The sequence below is a fragment of the Hemiscyllium ocellatum genome, chromosome 32, assembly GCF_020745735.1.
Source record: "Hemiscyllium ocellatum isolate sHemOce1 chromosome 32, sHemOce1.pat.X.cur, whole genome shotgun sequence".
Taxonomy (NCBI): domain Eukaryota; kingdom Metazoa; phylum Chordata; class Chondrichthyes; order Orectolobiformes; family Hemiscylliidae; genus Hemiscyllium; species Hemiscyllium ocellatum.
Window position 1 is genome coordinate 23,964,670 of NC_083432.1, and position 14,499 is coordinate 23,979,168.

A 14,499-nucleotide genomic window follows, 5' to 3' on the forward strand; every position below is an offset into this window, starting at 1 on the left:
CCATCATCGATGAAATAAATTGATCATATGAGCTCCGCCAGTTCATCCATTTGCAAATTAAGACGTCAAGCATTTAACAAGAAATCTCCCAATCGATAAATGTCCCACTGTACAAAGCAGCTGTTGTTACCTCACTAATTATTTAGCACAAGACCTGAACTATGCCTCTGCAACTCAACTGCATTATATAAATTATACCAGCAATGCTGCTGCTGAATCCTCAGTGTAATGAGAGGACGTCTGAACAAATATCATCATCTTTCTTGAAGGCATTTCCACAAACATTTTGGCAAGATTGGAAAATCAACCACAGTGCACTGGCACAGTCTCAGTGGCTGAACAGTACCCGAACAGTACCCATGGCAAGCATTCCAGGGGAGTAGAGAGAAAATGCTACAACACCCTGAAGCTCTCTTGGAAGCAGACAGAGCAGCTATAGAAGAGGAAAGAAATTTTGAATCCCACTATTTCATAGGGTATCCTGACCCAAATGTCCATAGATCTAAACATCGGCTGTTCAGTCCAGTGAAGACAATCAGAAACCTGCAACCCTGAACAGATATCACCTTCAAATTGGAGGACAGCTGACAATGATGTCAAGCAATACTGGATAGCAAAGTACACCCATTAGTTTTACAAGTAGCAATTAGCTTACCTGGCGATTTTTAATTCTCTAGTTAAGTACCAGGAGGAGCAGGACATGGAAATACAAGTAGTCATTTCACTTACTTTGTGTGTGTTTGACTGAATAATGAATGACTGAGAAAGTTTCATATTAAGGTAAATTATACAATACCCAAATGTTCAAAAGGTTGCCCTATCAAACTTAGGAGCTTTGAGATACAGGACGACCAATGCAATGCCGACAGATGATTTAATACTGAAAATAATCCTATTGTATATTGGTACTAATACTAAATACACCTAATTACAAATTTATTTCTGTGGTTGTTTCACACGGCAGAACTGAATAGGGAAAATTTACATAGAATTAGTAATGCATCACCACCAAAGTAAACTCATCAGATGAATGACACTTCTGAAATAATTAATGAAGTTCAATCAAAAGACAAATGATTTCCATCTTGAATCTCTAGAAATAATCTTCAACTTGGATAGGCAAAGCAAAGCAGAGGTCAAATTAAAGCAAAGTACATTAGGTACAGTAATGATCTTAATTTATGAAAAATTTGTGTATAATTTACCAATGTCAGGAAAAGGAAAATGCAAAGATTATTGATAGAAGCTTATGGAAGTGAAGAAAGGCAAGCAATTATATTGCGAGAGAGACTGGCCCCCGCACATACTGACAGCTCTCACATTCCCCTGCCTTTTCAATTTGTCATCAACTATTTTTCCTCCAAACTTTAAAACCTGTTTCGGCTTCCAACAATTTTGGGCAGAATACTCAATGATGTGTTTAAAAAAAAACAAGCCTTGCATAATGCTCCCTCTATTCTTTGGACGATTGGGAATATGCTCTCCAGCTATCCATTTACTGCTCACTAACTACCTCAGAGCAAGGCTAGCAAATATTATATTCAGTTTTTTGTTTGACTTAAGCCCTCCATCCAGAGTACGTTTTGTGCCCTTACTACCCTCCATACTTCTTCCAAGGCCCTCAAGCCTGCTTAGCCATTCAACTACTTCAACGCCATTTTCTCACACTATCCCCATCTCCCCAGGTGACTTTAGTATCTTGAAATCTACTAGTCTGTCTTGATCATATTCAATGACTGGACCTCCTGAGCTCTCTAATAAATAAAAGTAAAGGTAAAGTCACCATTGTCCTCCCAGGATATCAGCTGCTGGCTCTCATTAGGTAGTGTTAGTTTTTGGAGGGGTGGGGTGGGGTGGGCTGGGTGGGTTAAGGACAGAGAGACAGAGAGTTTAACCCAAGGGTCATCACCCTTCAGGCAATGGGAGAAGTTGATAGGGAGAGAGAGTCCTTCATGCTAACCTCAAATCGATGCAGAATCAAACCTACACTGTGGGCATCACTCTGCATTGCAAGCCAACTAAACTAACTGACCTCTTTGGGATAGGGTGTTCCAAAAAGCACTGACTTATCATTTGAAGGGGATGACAACCAGCAGTTTCTTTGTCCATTTTGGGTCTTATGAGATAGGATCCATGGGATCCAGAATCAGAGTCAATGTTGAGGACTCTTAAGGTCATTCCCCAAAACCTGCCCTATCAATGGAACAGGACCTGCACAGGGTTAGAATGTTACTTTTCTCAGGCATCTTTGTATTTTGTGGGTCTGGTGTCATAGGCTAGTCCAGATAAGGGCAAAAGATTTCCTTCCTTGAAAGACATTTGTGAATCAGTTGGATTTTTAATTACAGTCTCGTAAATGTCCTTCATTATCAAGAGTAACTTTTTATTTCAGATTTATTTAATTGAAAAAAATTCTGCCATTTGAGGTAATGGCTCCAAAACTCAGTCAGGCCTGTGGATTACTACACATTAACATAATGATTGCACCCCAATTGTCCCTCAAGTAACTACTTGGAAAGGAAAAACCAAGGATATTTCATTGCTTTCTTCTTCTACTTCCTGGCAGTATTCACAATTACAGTACTGCACAACAATTTTGATTTGGGGACTAACTAGACATAACAAATCAAAATAACTGGTTCATTCTTAACACAGCATCTCCCATCATACCTGTTGAGGAAGAATTCCAGCAGGTCCAGGAAAGCGTCGCTTCGGTCGGGGCCTGTCTAACCTCACAGCTTCTGGTGTTCGATTAGCTGCTGATACCAACTGAATCAAGTGATTGGTAACAGGGGTTCCCACGCAACCAGAATTTGTTGCTGGTGAATATTGAGCTCCAATAGCAGCTGATGGGCTTTCAAAACCACAAATTAATGGTCGAGGATCACTAGTGGACATAGTTGCTCTTTTGACATCTCCATTGGAATGTTTAGGGATTGAAGAGTTCTGTAGAGGTAGCTTTGGTCTCAATAACATTGGATTTAGACAGTTTTTAATACCTGTAGAACTTACTTGCTGTGGTGGAGATGGGGTCTGCAGGTTTGAAGACACAAGTTTACATGAGCCAATAGCACTCCCTCGTATGATTGTTCCTAAATGATTTTGTGGCACCGGTGTTAATTCTTTTGCTGATCTAATATTGTCATATGGAATAGAACTACAAAATTCAGTTCTTGGCACAACATTCGACAGTGTAGCAGAATGACCATGACTTTCAATTATCTCAGAGGAATTTTTGTCTCCTTGCTTTCTGATGCCACCAGAATTGGAGTTGCTCACAGCAGTTGGACACTGGTTAAATTCAAATGATGGATGAAACTTTGAAGTTTTGCGTGCAGTCTCAGAATAATTTTTCTGAATCATTGTTTGACTATTTTTGCAAGAAACAGTCACTTTAGAACTTTCACTCTTGCCAGTGTCTGTTTTCTCGTGTCGTGGTAATTTCGCTGGGAGCACAGCAAGATCATTTCTTTGACATTTTGGAGAAGGAATAATTCTAGGGGTTACAACTGTTTTCTCTAAAAACCTTGGACTACTGATCTTCCTCAATGTTGTATTTGGCACATTACCATCCTCCTCCAACTCCTCACAGTCAGACCAAAATAAATCATCAATTTCTTCAACTGAGCCAACTTCAGTGGTGCTCTGCTTTAAGTCAGGGGTTGATTTTTGTTTGCTATTCCAGTTGTTTGATTCAGAAGAATCTATTGATGCTGCCATTGCACTTTTTGTAGGATAATTATTGGTCATATATTTTGAAGTACAACCATACTCCAACTGGCAATACCTCTGACCTAAGGTGCCATGTGACAAGCTCTTGGGTTCATAAGATGAGTTAGCAGGTGTCCTGAGAATTGAAGCAATGGGTCTTAACCTAACACATGGATTTCCTCCAGACGAACTGGTAGTTGTCTTTTCAACATCCAGCGCAGCTGATAGTAAATCCTGTCCACAATGGATTAAAAAAAAACAACAATTAGCTATACATCATTGGAGAACATAACTGATGGACGTTGACACAAAATTTAAGAATTTGATTTTAAAATAATTATCTTAGTTCATCTCAAATAATTTAAATTGCAAGACAATTATGTAAAAATTTACTTTACCAAGAAAACTTACTAAATTCAGAATGATTTAGCACCTGGACCAATGATATTTCAACATCACTTGAGGATTTTAATTAAAACAAAACTGATTATTGATGCTGACTCAGCTACACTGAAAATAAAAATCAAACTAACAAAGCAAAAACAGAGCTCAATGGAAAATAAATCTTTAGCAATACCCTATCAGAGTACTTTTGAAATTAATCAGAAAATATGGTTAGATTTTCCAATCAGAAGGTTTTCCAGTCAAGAGTTAATAGCAAATTTAATTAATTTCAAAACATTAATAAAAGGGGTATATCACAATTAAAAATAAGTTAAAAATTTCAAGTATGTTCAAGCTTCTTGGTACATAAATAAGGTGCAGCAAGGTCAGGTCAGTCAGCCTGCCTTCAAACCTGCTGTGCCATTCAATAAGATCATGGCCAATCTGACTTGAATTTCCATTTTGCATTCTTCTGTAACCCAAAGATTTATTATTATTAAGGGGATAAAGAGTTTATCTACCACTGCTTTTAAAATATATAAAGACATTATATCTACTGCCTTTTTAAGGGAATTCCAAAGACTCTCAGGAAGAAAAATGTTTCCTTATAGTTAAAAATAAAGAGACACCCATTTAAAACAATGACCACTAATTTTAGATTCTACCACAAGTGCTAACATCCCTTCAACATCTACTTGGTCAGGTTTCCTCAAGATCTTGTATGTTTCAAATTAAGTTGCCTCTGACAACTAAACTGCAGAAACGACAGGCTTAGCCTGTCTAGCTTTTCCTCATTCCAGGAATCAGACTAGTCAGCTTTCTGTAAGCTGCTTCCAACCCATTAATATCTTTCCCTAAACACGGTGTCCAGTAATCTACACAGTACTCAAGATGCGGTCTCACTAATGTCCTGTATATGAGGCATAATCTCATGATTCTTGCATTCAATTCTCTTCACGTAAACCATAACATCCTATTAGCTGTCCTGATTAGTTCTTGTACCTGCATACTAACCATCATGTACTAGGACACTCAGATCTCTCTCTACATCAGAGTTCCGCAACCTCTCTCCATTTGGATAATAGACATATTCATTAGCGAGTTTTGAGAAGATTTGTAGCTCATGTTGAGGTTCTGGATGTAGGCTTGCTCACTGAGCTGGAAGGTTCGTTTTCAGACGTTTTGTCACCATACTAGGTAACATCTTCAGTGAGCCTCCAAAGCACTGCTGATGATTCTTGCTTTCTATTTATGTTTGGTGGTGATGTTTCCTGTGGTGATGTCATTTCCGGTTCTTTCTCTCAGGGGGTGGTAAATCGGATCCAAGTCAGTGTGCGTTTGTTGATATTGTTCTGTGTGAAATGCCATGCTTCTAAGAATTCTCATGTGTGTTTCTGTTCGGCTTGTCCTAGGATGGATGTGTTGTCCCAGTCGAAGTGGTATCCTTCCTCATCCGTATGTTAGGGTACTAGTGAGAGAGAGTCATGTCATTTTGTGACTAATTGACTTTCATGTATTGGGGGCTAGTTTTCTGCCTGTTTGTCTAATGTCGTGTTTGTTACAGTCCTTGCACAGTATTTTGTAAAGGACATTAATTTTGCTTGTTGTCTTTCAAGTTCATTAGCTGCTGTTTTAGTGTGTTGGTGGGTTTGTGGTGCTAAGGAGTCGGAGTAGTCTGGCAGTGATTTCCGAGATGTCTTTGATGTAGGGAAGAGTGACTAAGTTTTCTGGACGCATTTTGTCTGCTTGTTTGGGTTTGTTGCTGAGAAATCTGCGGACAGTGTTCATTGGGTACCCATTCTTTTTGAATACACTGTTATAGGTGATTTTCCTTTGCTCGATGTAATGGCTCATTGGAAGAATGCTCTGTTGCAGCTTCGTTTGTGGATGTTTGGGTGATTGCTCCTGTAGTTCAATATTTGGTCTGTATGTGTTGTTTTCCTGTAGACGCTGGAATGAAGTTCCCCATGTTCGTTCTAATGTGACATCTAGGAATGGCAGTTCGTTGTTGTTTTCCTCCTCTTTAAATTAATTTTATGCCAGTAAGGGTATTATTGATGGTCTTGAATGTTTCCTCTAATTTGTTGTGTTTAGTGAAGACAAAGGTGTCATCCACGTAGTGCACCCAAAGTTTAGGTTAGATGGTTAGCAGAGCTATTTGTTCGAGTCTCTGCATTACTGTTTCTGCTAAGAACTCTGATATTGGAAATCCCATGGGTGTTGCATTGGTTCGTCTGTTTCATTCCAACCGGAACTCTATCAACAAACACAGAGTTGGTAACTCGGGTCCAAGTCAGAGAAAAATAACAGGAAATTACATCAATGACATCACCAATCCAAATAAACCCAAACATATAAATAAAAAACAGGAATCATCAGCAGTGCTTCGTCCGGAGGCTCACTGAAGATGTTACCTAGTATGATGACGAAATGTCTGAAAATGAAACTTCCAGCTCAACGAGCAAACCTACATCCAGACATATTCATTCTTTCTGCCAAAAATGGACAATTTCATACTTTGCTGCATTTGTAACCCATTTGCCAGAGCTTTGCCCATGAACTTAAATTTATTTATATCCTTTTGTAGGCTCCTTCTGTCCTCTTCACAATATACTTTCCTATCTTTGTCTTCAACAAACTTAGCTACTATACTTTCGATCCCTTCATCCAACATGATTTATATAAACTGTAGAGGACCCAGCACTTCCTCTGTGGCACACTACTCATGGCATCCTACTAGCCTGAAAAAGATCTACTTATTCTTCATCTTTACTTTCTATTAACCCAGCTAAACTTGTATCCATTCCAGTATCTTATTCCTTATACAATGATCTTTTACTGGTACCAGATGAACCAACCACCTGATGAAGGAGTAGTGCTCTGAATGCTAGTGCTTCCAAATAAAACCTGTTGGATTATAACCTGGTGTTGTGTGATTTTTAAATTTGTACATCTCAGTCTAATACCGACATATCCAAATCATGACTTATTTGTAGCACATCAAATGCCTTCTGAAAACTGAAAGACAATACATGTATTAGATAAAGGGGAACCAGTGCAAGTTACTTCTACAAAGAATTCCAAAAAAATTTATATTGTCTCTGGTAAAGCTTAATACAAAATATCTGTACAATTCATCTTCCATCTTTTTATCCTCCATTACTAATTCCCCAGTTAATAAGGCCGATACTTCGACTCTAAAGAACCTTTTCCTATTTATTTTTATATTTGTGGCTAACTTTCACCTATACTCTGATTTTTCCTGCCCAATTAATATTTTAGTACTTCTCTGCAGTTTTTTAATGTTCTGTCCGAAGAGAATAGTACAGGCCCTTCAGCCCTTGATGTTGGGCTGACCTTTTATCCTACTAAGGTCAAACTAACCTACATACCCTTATTTGACTATCATCCATGCCTATCCAAGAGTTGCTTAAATGTCCCTCCTAGCAAAGCATTCCACACACACACACCACTGTGTAAAGAACCTAACTCTTGATATCTTCCCAAACCTTCCTCCAATCACCTTAAAATGATGTCCCCCTCGTGATAGCCAATTCCACTCAGGGATGAAGTCTCTATCCATACTTCTTATCTTGTACATCTCTACCAAATCACCTCTCATCCTTCTTTGCTCAAATGAAAAAGCTCGAGCTCACTCAAACTTCCTTCACAAGGCATGCCCTCCTGTCCAAGCAGCATCCTGGTAAATCTCTGCATCCTCTCTAAAGCTTCCACATCCTTCCTATAATGAGGCAACCAGAACTGAACATAATATTCCATGTATGGTTTAAGCAGGGCTTTGAAGAACTGCAGGGAGAAAGTGAGGACTGCAGATACTGGAGATCAGAGCCAAAAGAAGTGTGCTTTTCCAGCACCACATGAGGTCAGGCAGCATCAGAGAAGCAGGAGAACTGACGGTTCAGGCATAAGCCCTGCCTCAGGAATGTGTGCAGCGCATGCATGTGGGGTTGGGGGACAGGTAGCTGGGAAGGTGGGGAAAGAGCTGATGGTGATAGGTCAGGGCAAAGGATAGAGCAGTTAGGCAGGAAGGAAGATGGACAGGTAGCACAGTTCAAGAAGCAGTGCCAAGTTGGAGGGTTGGATCTGGAATGATGTGGGGATAGGGGAGATCATGAAACTGGTGAAATCGACATTGATGCCGCATGTTTGGAGGGTCCCAGGGGGAAGATGAGGCATTCTTCCTCCGGTAGTTGGGTGGCTTGGATTTGGCGGTGGAGACTGCCACCTGCATGTCCTTGGCAGAATGGGAGGGTGAATTGAAGTAGTGGTTGGCCACAGGGTGGTGAAGTTGTTTGGTGTGTGTGTGTGTGTCCCATGAATGTTCCCTGAAACGTTTCCCGAGTTGGCGTCCTGTCTCCCTGATGTAGAGAAGACCACATCGAGAGCAACAGACACAGTAGGTGAGGTGTTTGGATACGTAGGAAAATCTGTCAGCTGTGGAAGGATCTTTTGGGGACTTGGACAGAAGTTGGGGGGGGGGGGGGGGGAGGGAGCGTGGTGTGCACACAGGTTTTACACCTCTTGCAATGGCAAGGGATTGTGCCAGAAGTGGAGGGTGGATTAGTGCGGGGTGGACCTAACGAGGGAGTTATGGAGGGAGTAGTCTCTGCTGACTGCTGATGGGGGGGATCGCTCTCTGCTGGTGGTGAGGATTAGTTCCACCAATCAAACGAGTGTGCCGGTGGAGGGGTTCTAGTTGGGTCAGCTGGAGACGAACAAACATAAGGTTTGGAGGCCATCGCCATGGTGGATAGAAGTGTACAGGAATTACATGTCCATGAAGATGAAGCACTGGAGGCCAGGGAAATGAAAGTCATGAAGGAGGTGGAGGGCATGGGTGGTGTCCCAAATGTATTTGGGAAGTTTCTGGACCAGAGGGGACAGGGTGGTGTCAAGATATGAGGGGATAGATTTAGTGGGGCAAGAGCAGGTGGAGACGATGGGTCAACCAGGGCAGTCAGATTTGTGACTTTGGGTAAGAGGTGTTCAGCAGCGTACCTTTGCGGCTCTGAAACTGAATCCTCCTGCTAATGAAAGCCAACACACCACAGGCCTTTTTAACAGCCATATCAACTTGAGTGGCAACTTTGAGGGATCTATGGACATGGACCCCAAAATCCCTCTGTTCCTCCACATTGTCAAGAATCCTGCTTTTTACCCTGTAACCAGCATTCAAATTTGACCTTCCAAAATGAATCACCTCACACTTTTCCAGGCTGAACTCCATCTGCCACTTATCAGCCAGTTCTGCAGCCTGTCAATGCCCTGTTGCAACTGACACACTCCTCCACGCCATCCACAACTCCACCAATCTTCGTGTCATCAGCCAAATTACTAATCCATCCTTCCACTTCCTCATCCAAGTCACTTACAAAAATCACAAAATAGCAGAGGTCCCAGAACAGATCCTTGCAGAGCACCAATGGTCACCGAGCTCCAGACTGAATGCTTTCCATCTACTACCACCTTCTGTCTTCTGAGCCAGCTAATTCTCCACCCAGACAGCCAAATTCCCCTGTATCCCATGCCTCCTTAATTTCTGAATGGGGAGCTTTATCAAATGCCTTGCTAAAATCATGTACACCACATCCACTGTTCTACCCTCAAATGTGTTTTATCACATCCTCAAAGAATTCAATAAGGTTGGTGAGGGGCATGACCTGCCCCTTTCAAAGCCATGCTGACTATCTCTAATCAACCTATGCTTTTCCAAGTAATCATAAATCCTGTCTGTCAATAATTTGCCCACCATTGACGAAGATCGACTGGTCTGCAATTCCCAGGGTCATCCCTATTCCTTTTCTTGAAGGGAAAAACATTTGCCACCTGCCAACCATCTGGTATTACTCCAGTGACAGTGAGGATGCAAAGATCATTGCCAAAGGTGAAGCAATCTCTTCCTTTAGCAACCTTGAGTATATCTTGTCTGAATCAGGGGACTTACCTATCCTCATGTTTTTTTTGAATTTTTGCTGTTCTCACAAATGACAAGTCTCTCTCACTAGTGAATACTGAAGCAAAGCATTCATTAAGAGCCTCTCTTACCTGCTCCTGCTCCAGGTACAAGTTTCTTCTACTATCCCTGATCGGCCCTACTTCACTCAGGTCACCCTCATGCTCCTCACACGAGTGTAGAACACCTCGAGGTTTTCCTTAATCATTCCCACCGAGGCTTTTTCGTGATTCCCTTTAGCTCTCCTAAGTCCATTCTTCAGTTACTTCTTGGCCATCTTGTAACCCTATAGAGCCCTGTCGGATTCTTGTTTCCTCAACCTTACATAAGCTTCTTTCTTCCTCTTGACTAGACGTTCCACATCTTGTCACCAAGGTTTGTTCACCCTACCATCCCTTCCTTGCCTTAGTGGGACAAACCTATCCAGCAATATTAGCAGTTGCTCCCTAAATTACTTCTACCTTTCTGTCGTGCATTTCCCCAAAAACATCTGTTCCCAATTTAGGCACCCCATTTCCTGTCTAACCGCATTGTATTTCCCCTTCCCCCAATTATACACTTTGCCATCCATCTGGTCCGATTCCTCTCCATGTCTAAGGTCTAAGGTCTGAGAGTTGTGATCACTATCACTGAAATGCTCTCCCACCTGACCTAGTTTCTTGTCTCATTGGAACAAACCTATCCAGCCAATATGTTTTTTCTTTAAGTTTGAAGCTATTTTAGAATTTTCAATTGAATCACAGATGGTAGACCCATCCCTTAATATTTCTTATTTGTTGTAATTTACCTATTCTACATTTTCTGAAATATCCCCTCATATGTTTGCCACTATGTCACTATCGACCTATACCTTAAATTTCCAGTTCACTTCCGTTAACTCTCATAGCCCTCAGTTGTTTTTGTTTAAATTTAAAATATAGTCTCGAACCCATATTTCTCCCACCAAAATGTATGCAAAATTCAAATATGTTATGGTCTGTTTCTTGAACTGCTCTCACGAGATTAGTAATTAATCCTATCTCATTGGTCAAAATCTGGTCTTCTATAGTTTGCACTCTGATTAGCGCCATAACATGCTGGTCTAAGAAAATGCCATGAGAACATTCAGTGATTTCTCCTCTAGACTACTTTCCCCTCCAGTTGATTTTTAATTTAAAATCTGCATTTATTAACCTATAGCAATACTTTTGATGATACGCGTATTTGCATACCAGACTCCTTACAAATTTAGAGATTTAGTGTTCAAAGTGTGCGTGACCTTTTTCATACCAATATATACTTCCTTATGTTTATCTGTATTGATGTTGATTTGCCACACCCACATTTCACAAGTTCATTGAATTCCTTCCAAACTTTTGTGGAAGTCTTCCTTTCTATTAAAAGGGGCAATAAATTTGATTTGCAATTTCTGATTCCAACTTTCCAATTAGTGAACAATGGCCTTAGCATTTATCCTTGTTGCCATCACTTCTATCCTTTGCATACCTAGGTAACTATCCGTAATCCCAACCTTTTTCTGCTTTTTATAAGTTCCCTGTTCATTTTGCGAATTGCCCCTCACCCCGATCATGTCCTGGCCTTCAGTCAAGAGTTCTACTCTGCAGTACTTGGTAAAAACACACAAGTTTCTTCAAGGAACCAAACTTCAGAATACAGCAGCAGAAATCCATTGTTTCACAGACTCATATCAACAGGCATGACTTGCATGTGCTGGGCATTACAAACACTGGAAGCAGCTCTTCACTAACATGAAGATTCAGATGCTTTTACATAGCGTTTTATACAAAACACAGATCAGTATAAAACCAATGAGAAGTAGGAATACAGTCAATGAACATGTATGAGGGGAAAACACCTAATATTGAAATAGAATTATTAAATGGAGTGCAGTACAATGAAAATATTTTAAGATAGAAATAACTTTAAGACATGTCCAACTAATGTCTAGGTTTTCTTATGATCACCCTGAATTACTGCTGGTAGCACAATAACATTGTGAAAATCCAAATATGACTGCTGTCGGATTTGACCAGTCACCATTTGACAATGACTGAAATAAATGAATGCATGCCAACCAAAGGATCACCAAATGGAACAGTCACTACTTCAAAATTGCAAATAGTCAGTCTCCCTTTTCTCATGCTGACATATTTTTGACATCAACTTAGTCAGAAGACAGTTTCTGCAAACAGAGAAATCAATAGCTAAATATGCAAGTTGATTCAATTTTAGAAATTTTCATTTGTTATCGATAGGAAACACATTCTTTCTTCTGAAATGGAAACCATATCCAAATTTTGGTTCATAAAAATCAGGTTGTGCAGTCATCAGTAGGATCCATTTTGACAGCCGACTGGTGCAAGAGAACTGCAGAATGCCCAAACGTTCGGACCTTGCACTTAAAATGTCCAACAGGCCAATATACAAAACCAAGATCAGTACACAGTATAGCATGGCATTACAGCATGGTTAAATAGGTAGTACATTTTAAAATAAGTATTGTGTACTCAGTATCTCAAATTAAGTCCGTTTTGATGTTTAAAAACATTTCAGTGTACACAGCTGGTTGAATAAGTTATTTGGAAAATAACAAGAGACCACATTTTCCTTAAAAAAAATTGAATATTTTCAATGTTTTGAAAAATTAATCTATGGGATGAGGGTATTGCTGGCTAGGTCCACAGGGCAGTTAAGAGTTAATCACATTGCTGTGGGTCTGGAGGCATATGTAGATCAGACTGTGGTAAGGATGGCAGTTTCCCTCCCAAAGGGCATTAATGAACAAGATGTGTTTTTCTGACAATCAACAATGAATCCATGGTCACGAATACTCTTTAATTGCTGATTTAATTTTTTTTGAAACTGAATTTATAACCCACCATCTGCCATGCGGGATTCAAACCTGGGCCCCTAAAACATTACCTGCATCTCCGGATTAACAGCTCAGCGACTGTACCACTAAGCCATTGCCTGCTCCAATGTCAATTATGTAGAAAATTACTTACATCATCATCATCAAACTCTTCATCAACAGAAAATAGCTTCTGGAAACTGCAAGCCTTGGAGAGAAAAAAAAAGGAAAATTCAAAACTTTAATAATGCAACTTAGAAATACATTGTGGTCACAAAATAATCTGCATTCAAACTTCTTTATTTTCTCATTCATCTCGTACAATCCCTGAAAATTTAATACATAAAAGTCATTTCTTCTGAAAGTAAGACCTTCTGAATGAATTTACAATAAGGTGTTTTAAGGGAATGCTTAGTCTTATTGGTAGGTCTCATGATCACAAACATCAAGAACTAAGATGGGCACTTGCAGTTGACAATTTCAGTTAAATAAGTTCATTACTTCCAAAATTTTCATAACCAAATCATAATACAGTGCTTTTAACTTGAAACAAAAGTGACATTTAGTTTACCATATTCACATACCACTAAAGGTTACATCACATCATATGAATTAAGTCGAGACAGGGCAAAAAAACCCATAATTTGTTATCTTGGTTTACATGGTACTCCACGTAAAAGATATTGATGGACCAATGGCATCAATTAACATTGAGTAAGAAGTATTGATCAGTAGAATTTTAAAACTTGAGTTGGAAATTGGAGTTTTTGAACTAACAATTCTATGTAGATCAGAGGTTTATTCTGAATCTTTCTTGAGATTCACCATGAGAATTTTAAGATAAAGATGAATTAAATTTACTGAGTGATCAAGGGAAGGAATAAGTCTCCACCTAAATAGGGAAATCACGACTAGCAATACACCAAGAGTTTGTGTTGATTGATGAATCATAGCAATTCTATTACACCTGGGACTTTGGTTTGGTACATATGGAATGGAACAAATTTGCTCTAGAATATAAAACTGACAGCAGACACATACCTATCTTTTTCTCACTTATCTTTGAAGATTTCACCTCTCAAAAGATCAAATAAACTGTGGACAAACCAATGTCACCAAACATCTTGGATGTGCCAATTAAGGCAAGAGAGATTAATCTTGGGGAATAGTACATTTGCCATATCAGGTAGCTCCAGATCAAATACAGTAGTTACATACAAAGTAAGAAGTTTCTCCACTCTACCCTACTTTTTAATATAAAGAGCTCTTTAAAACATCCCTAACATTCTTGCCATCTTGTGATTTCTCTGGGTAAAAGTATTTATGAGCACATTTTTGAGACAACTAACATCACACAGCAACAAGGCCAGAGATTTCCTTCCTCTGGGCAAGATTTGAAACTAGGTCTCAGAAGTAAAGTAACGGTCTAATCCAAGTCGTAATTAGATCCCTCCAGCTTTCTTCTGAACAGTCATACTAGTCTCAAAACATCAACTCTTTCTCAATCCAGAGCTGATGCCAGACTGGCTGAGTTTCTTCAGCATTTTCTGTACTTGTTCCCCCCTTCTGTTTGTTTGAA

At 39.7% G+C, this 14,499-nt stretch overlaps 1 protein-coding gene across 1 annotated transcript in view; it reads right to left on the reverse strand.

Annotated features, from left to right (window-relative positions):
• Positions 1-14,499, reverse strand: part of hrob (homologous recombination factor with OB-fold) — a 50,802-nt gene that overhangs the window by 26,762 nt on the left and 9,541 nt on the right. Inside the window, exons 2-3 of the mRNA XM_060848868.1 lie at positions 13,075-13,128; positions 2,671-3,945 (exon numbers count right to left, since the gene is read on the reverse strand). Coding sequence (XP_060704851.1) covers positions 2,671-3,945; positions 13,075-13,128 — 1,329 coding nt within the window. The remainder of the gene's footprint in view (positions 1-2,670; positions 3,946-13,074; positions 13,129-14,499) is intronic.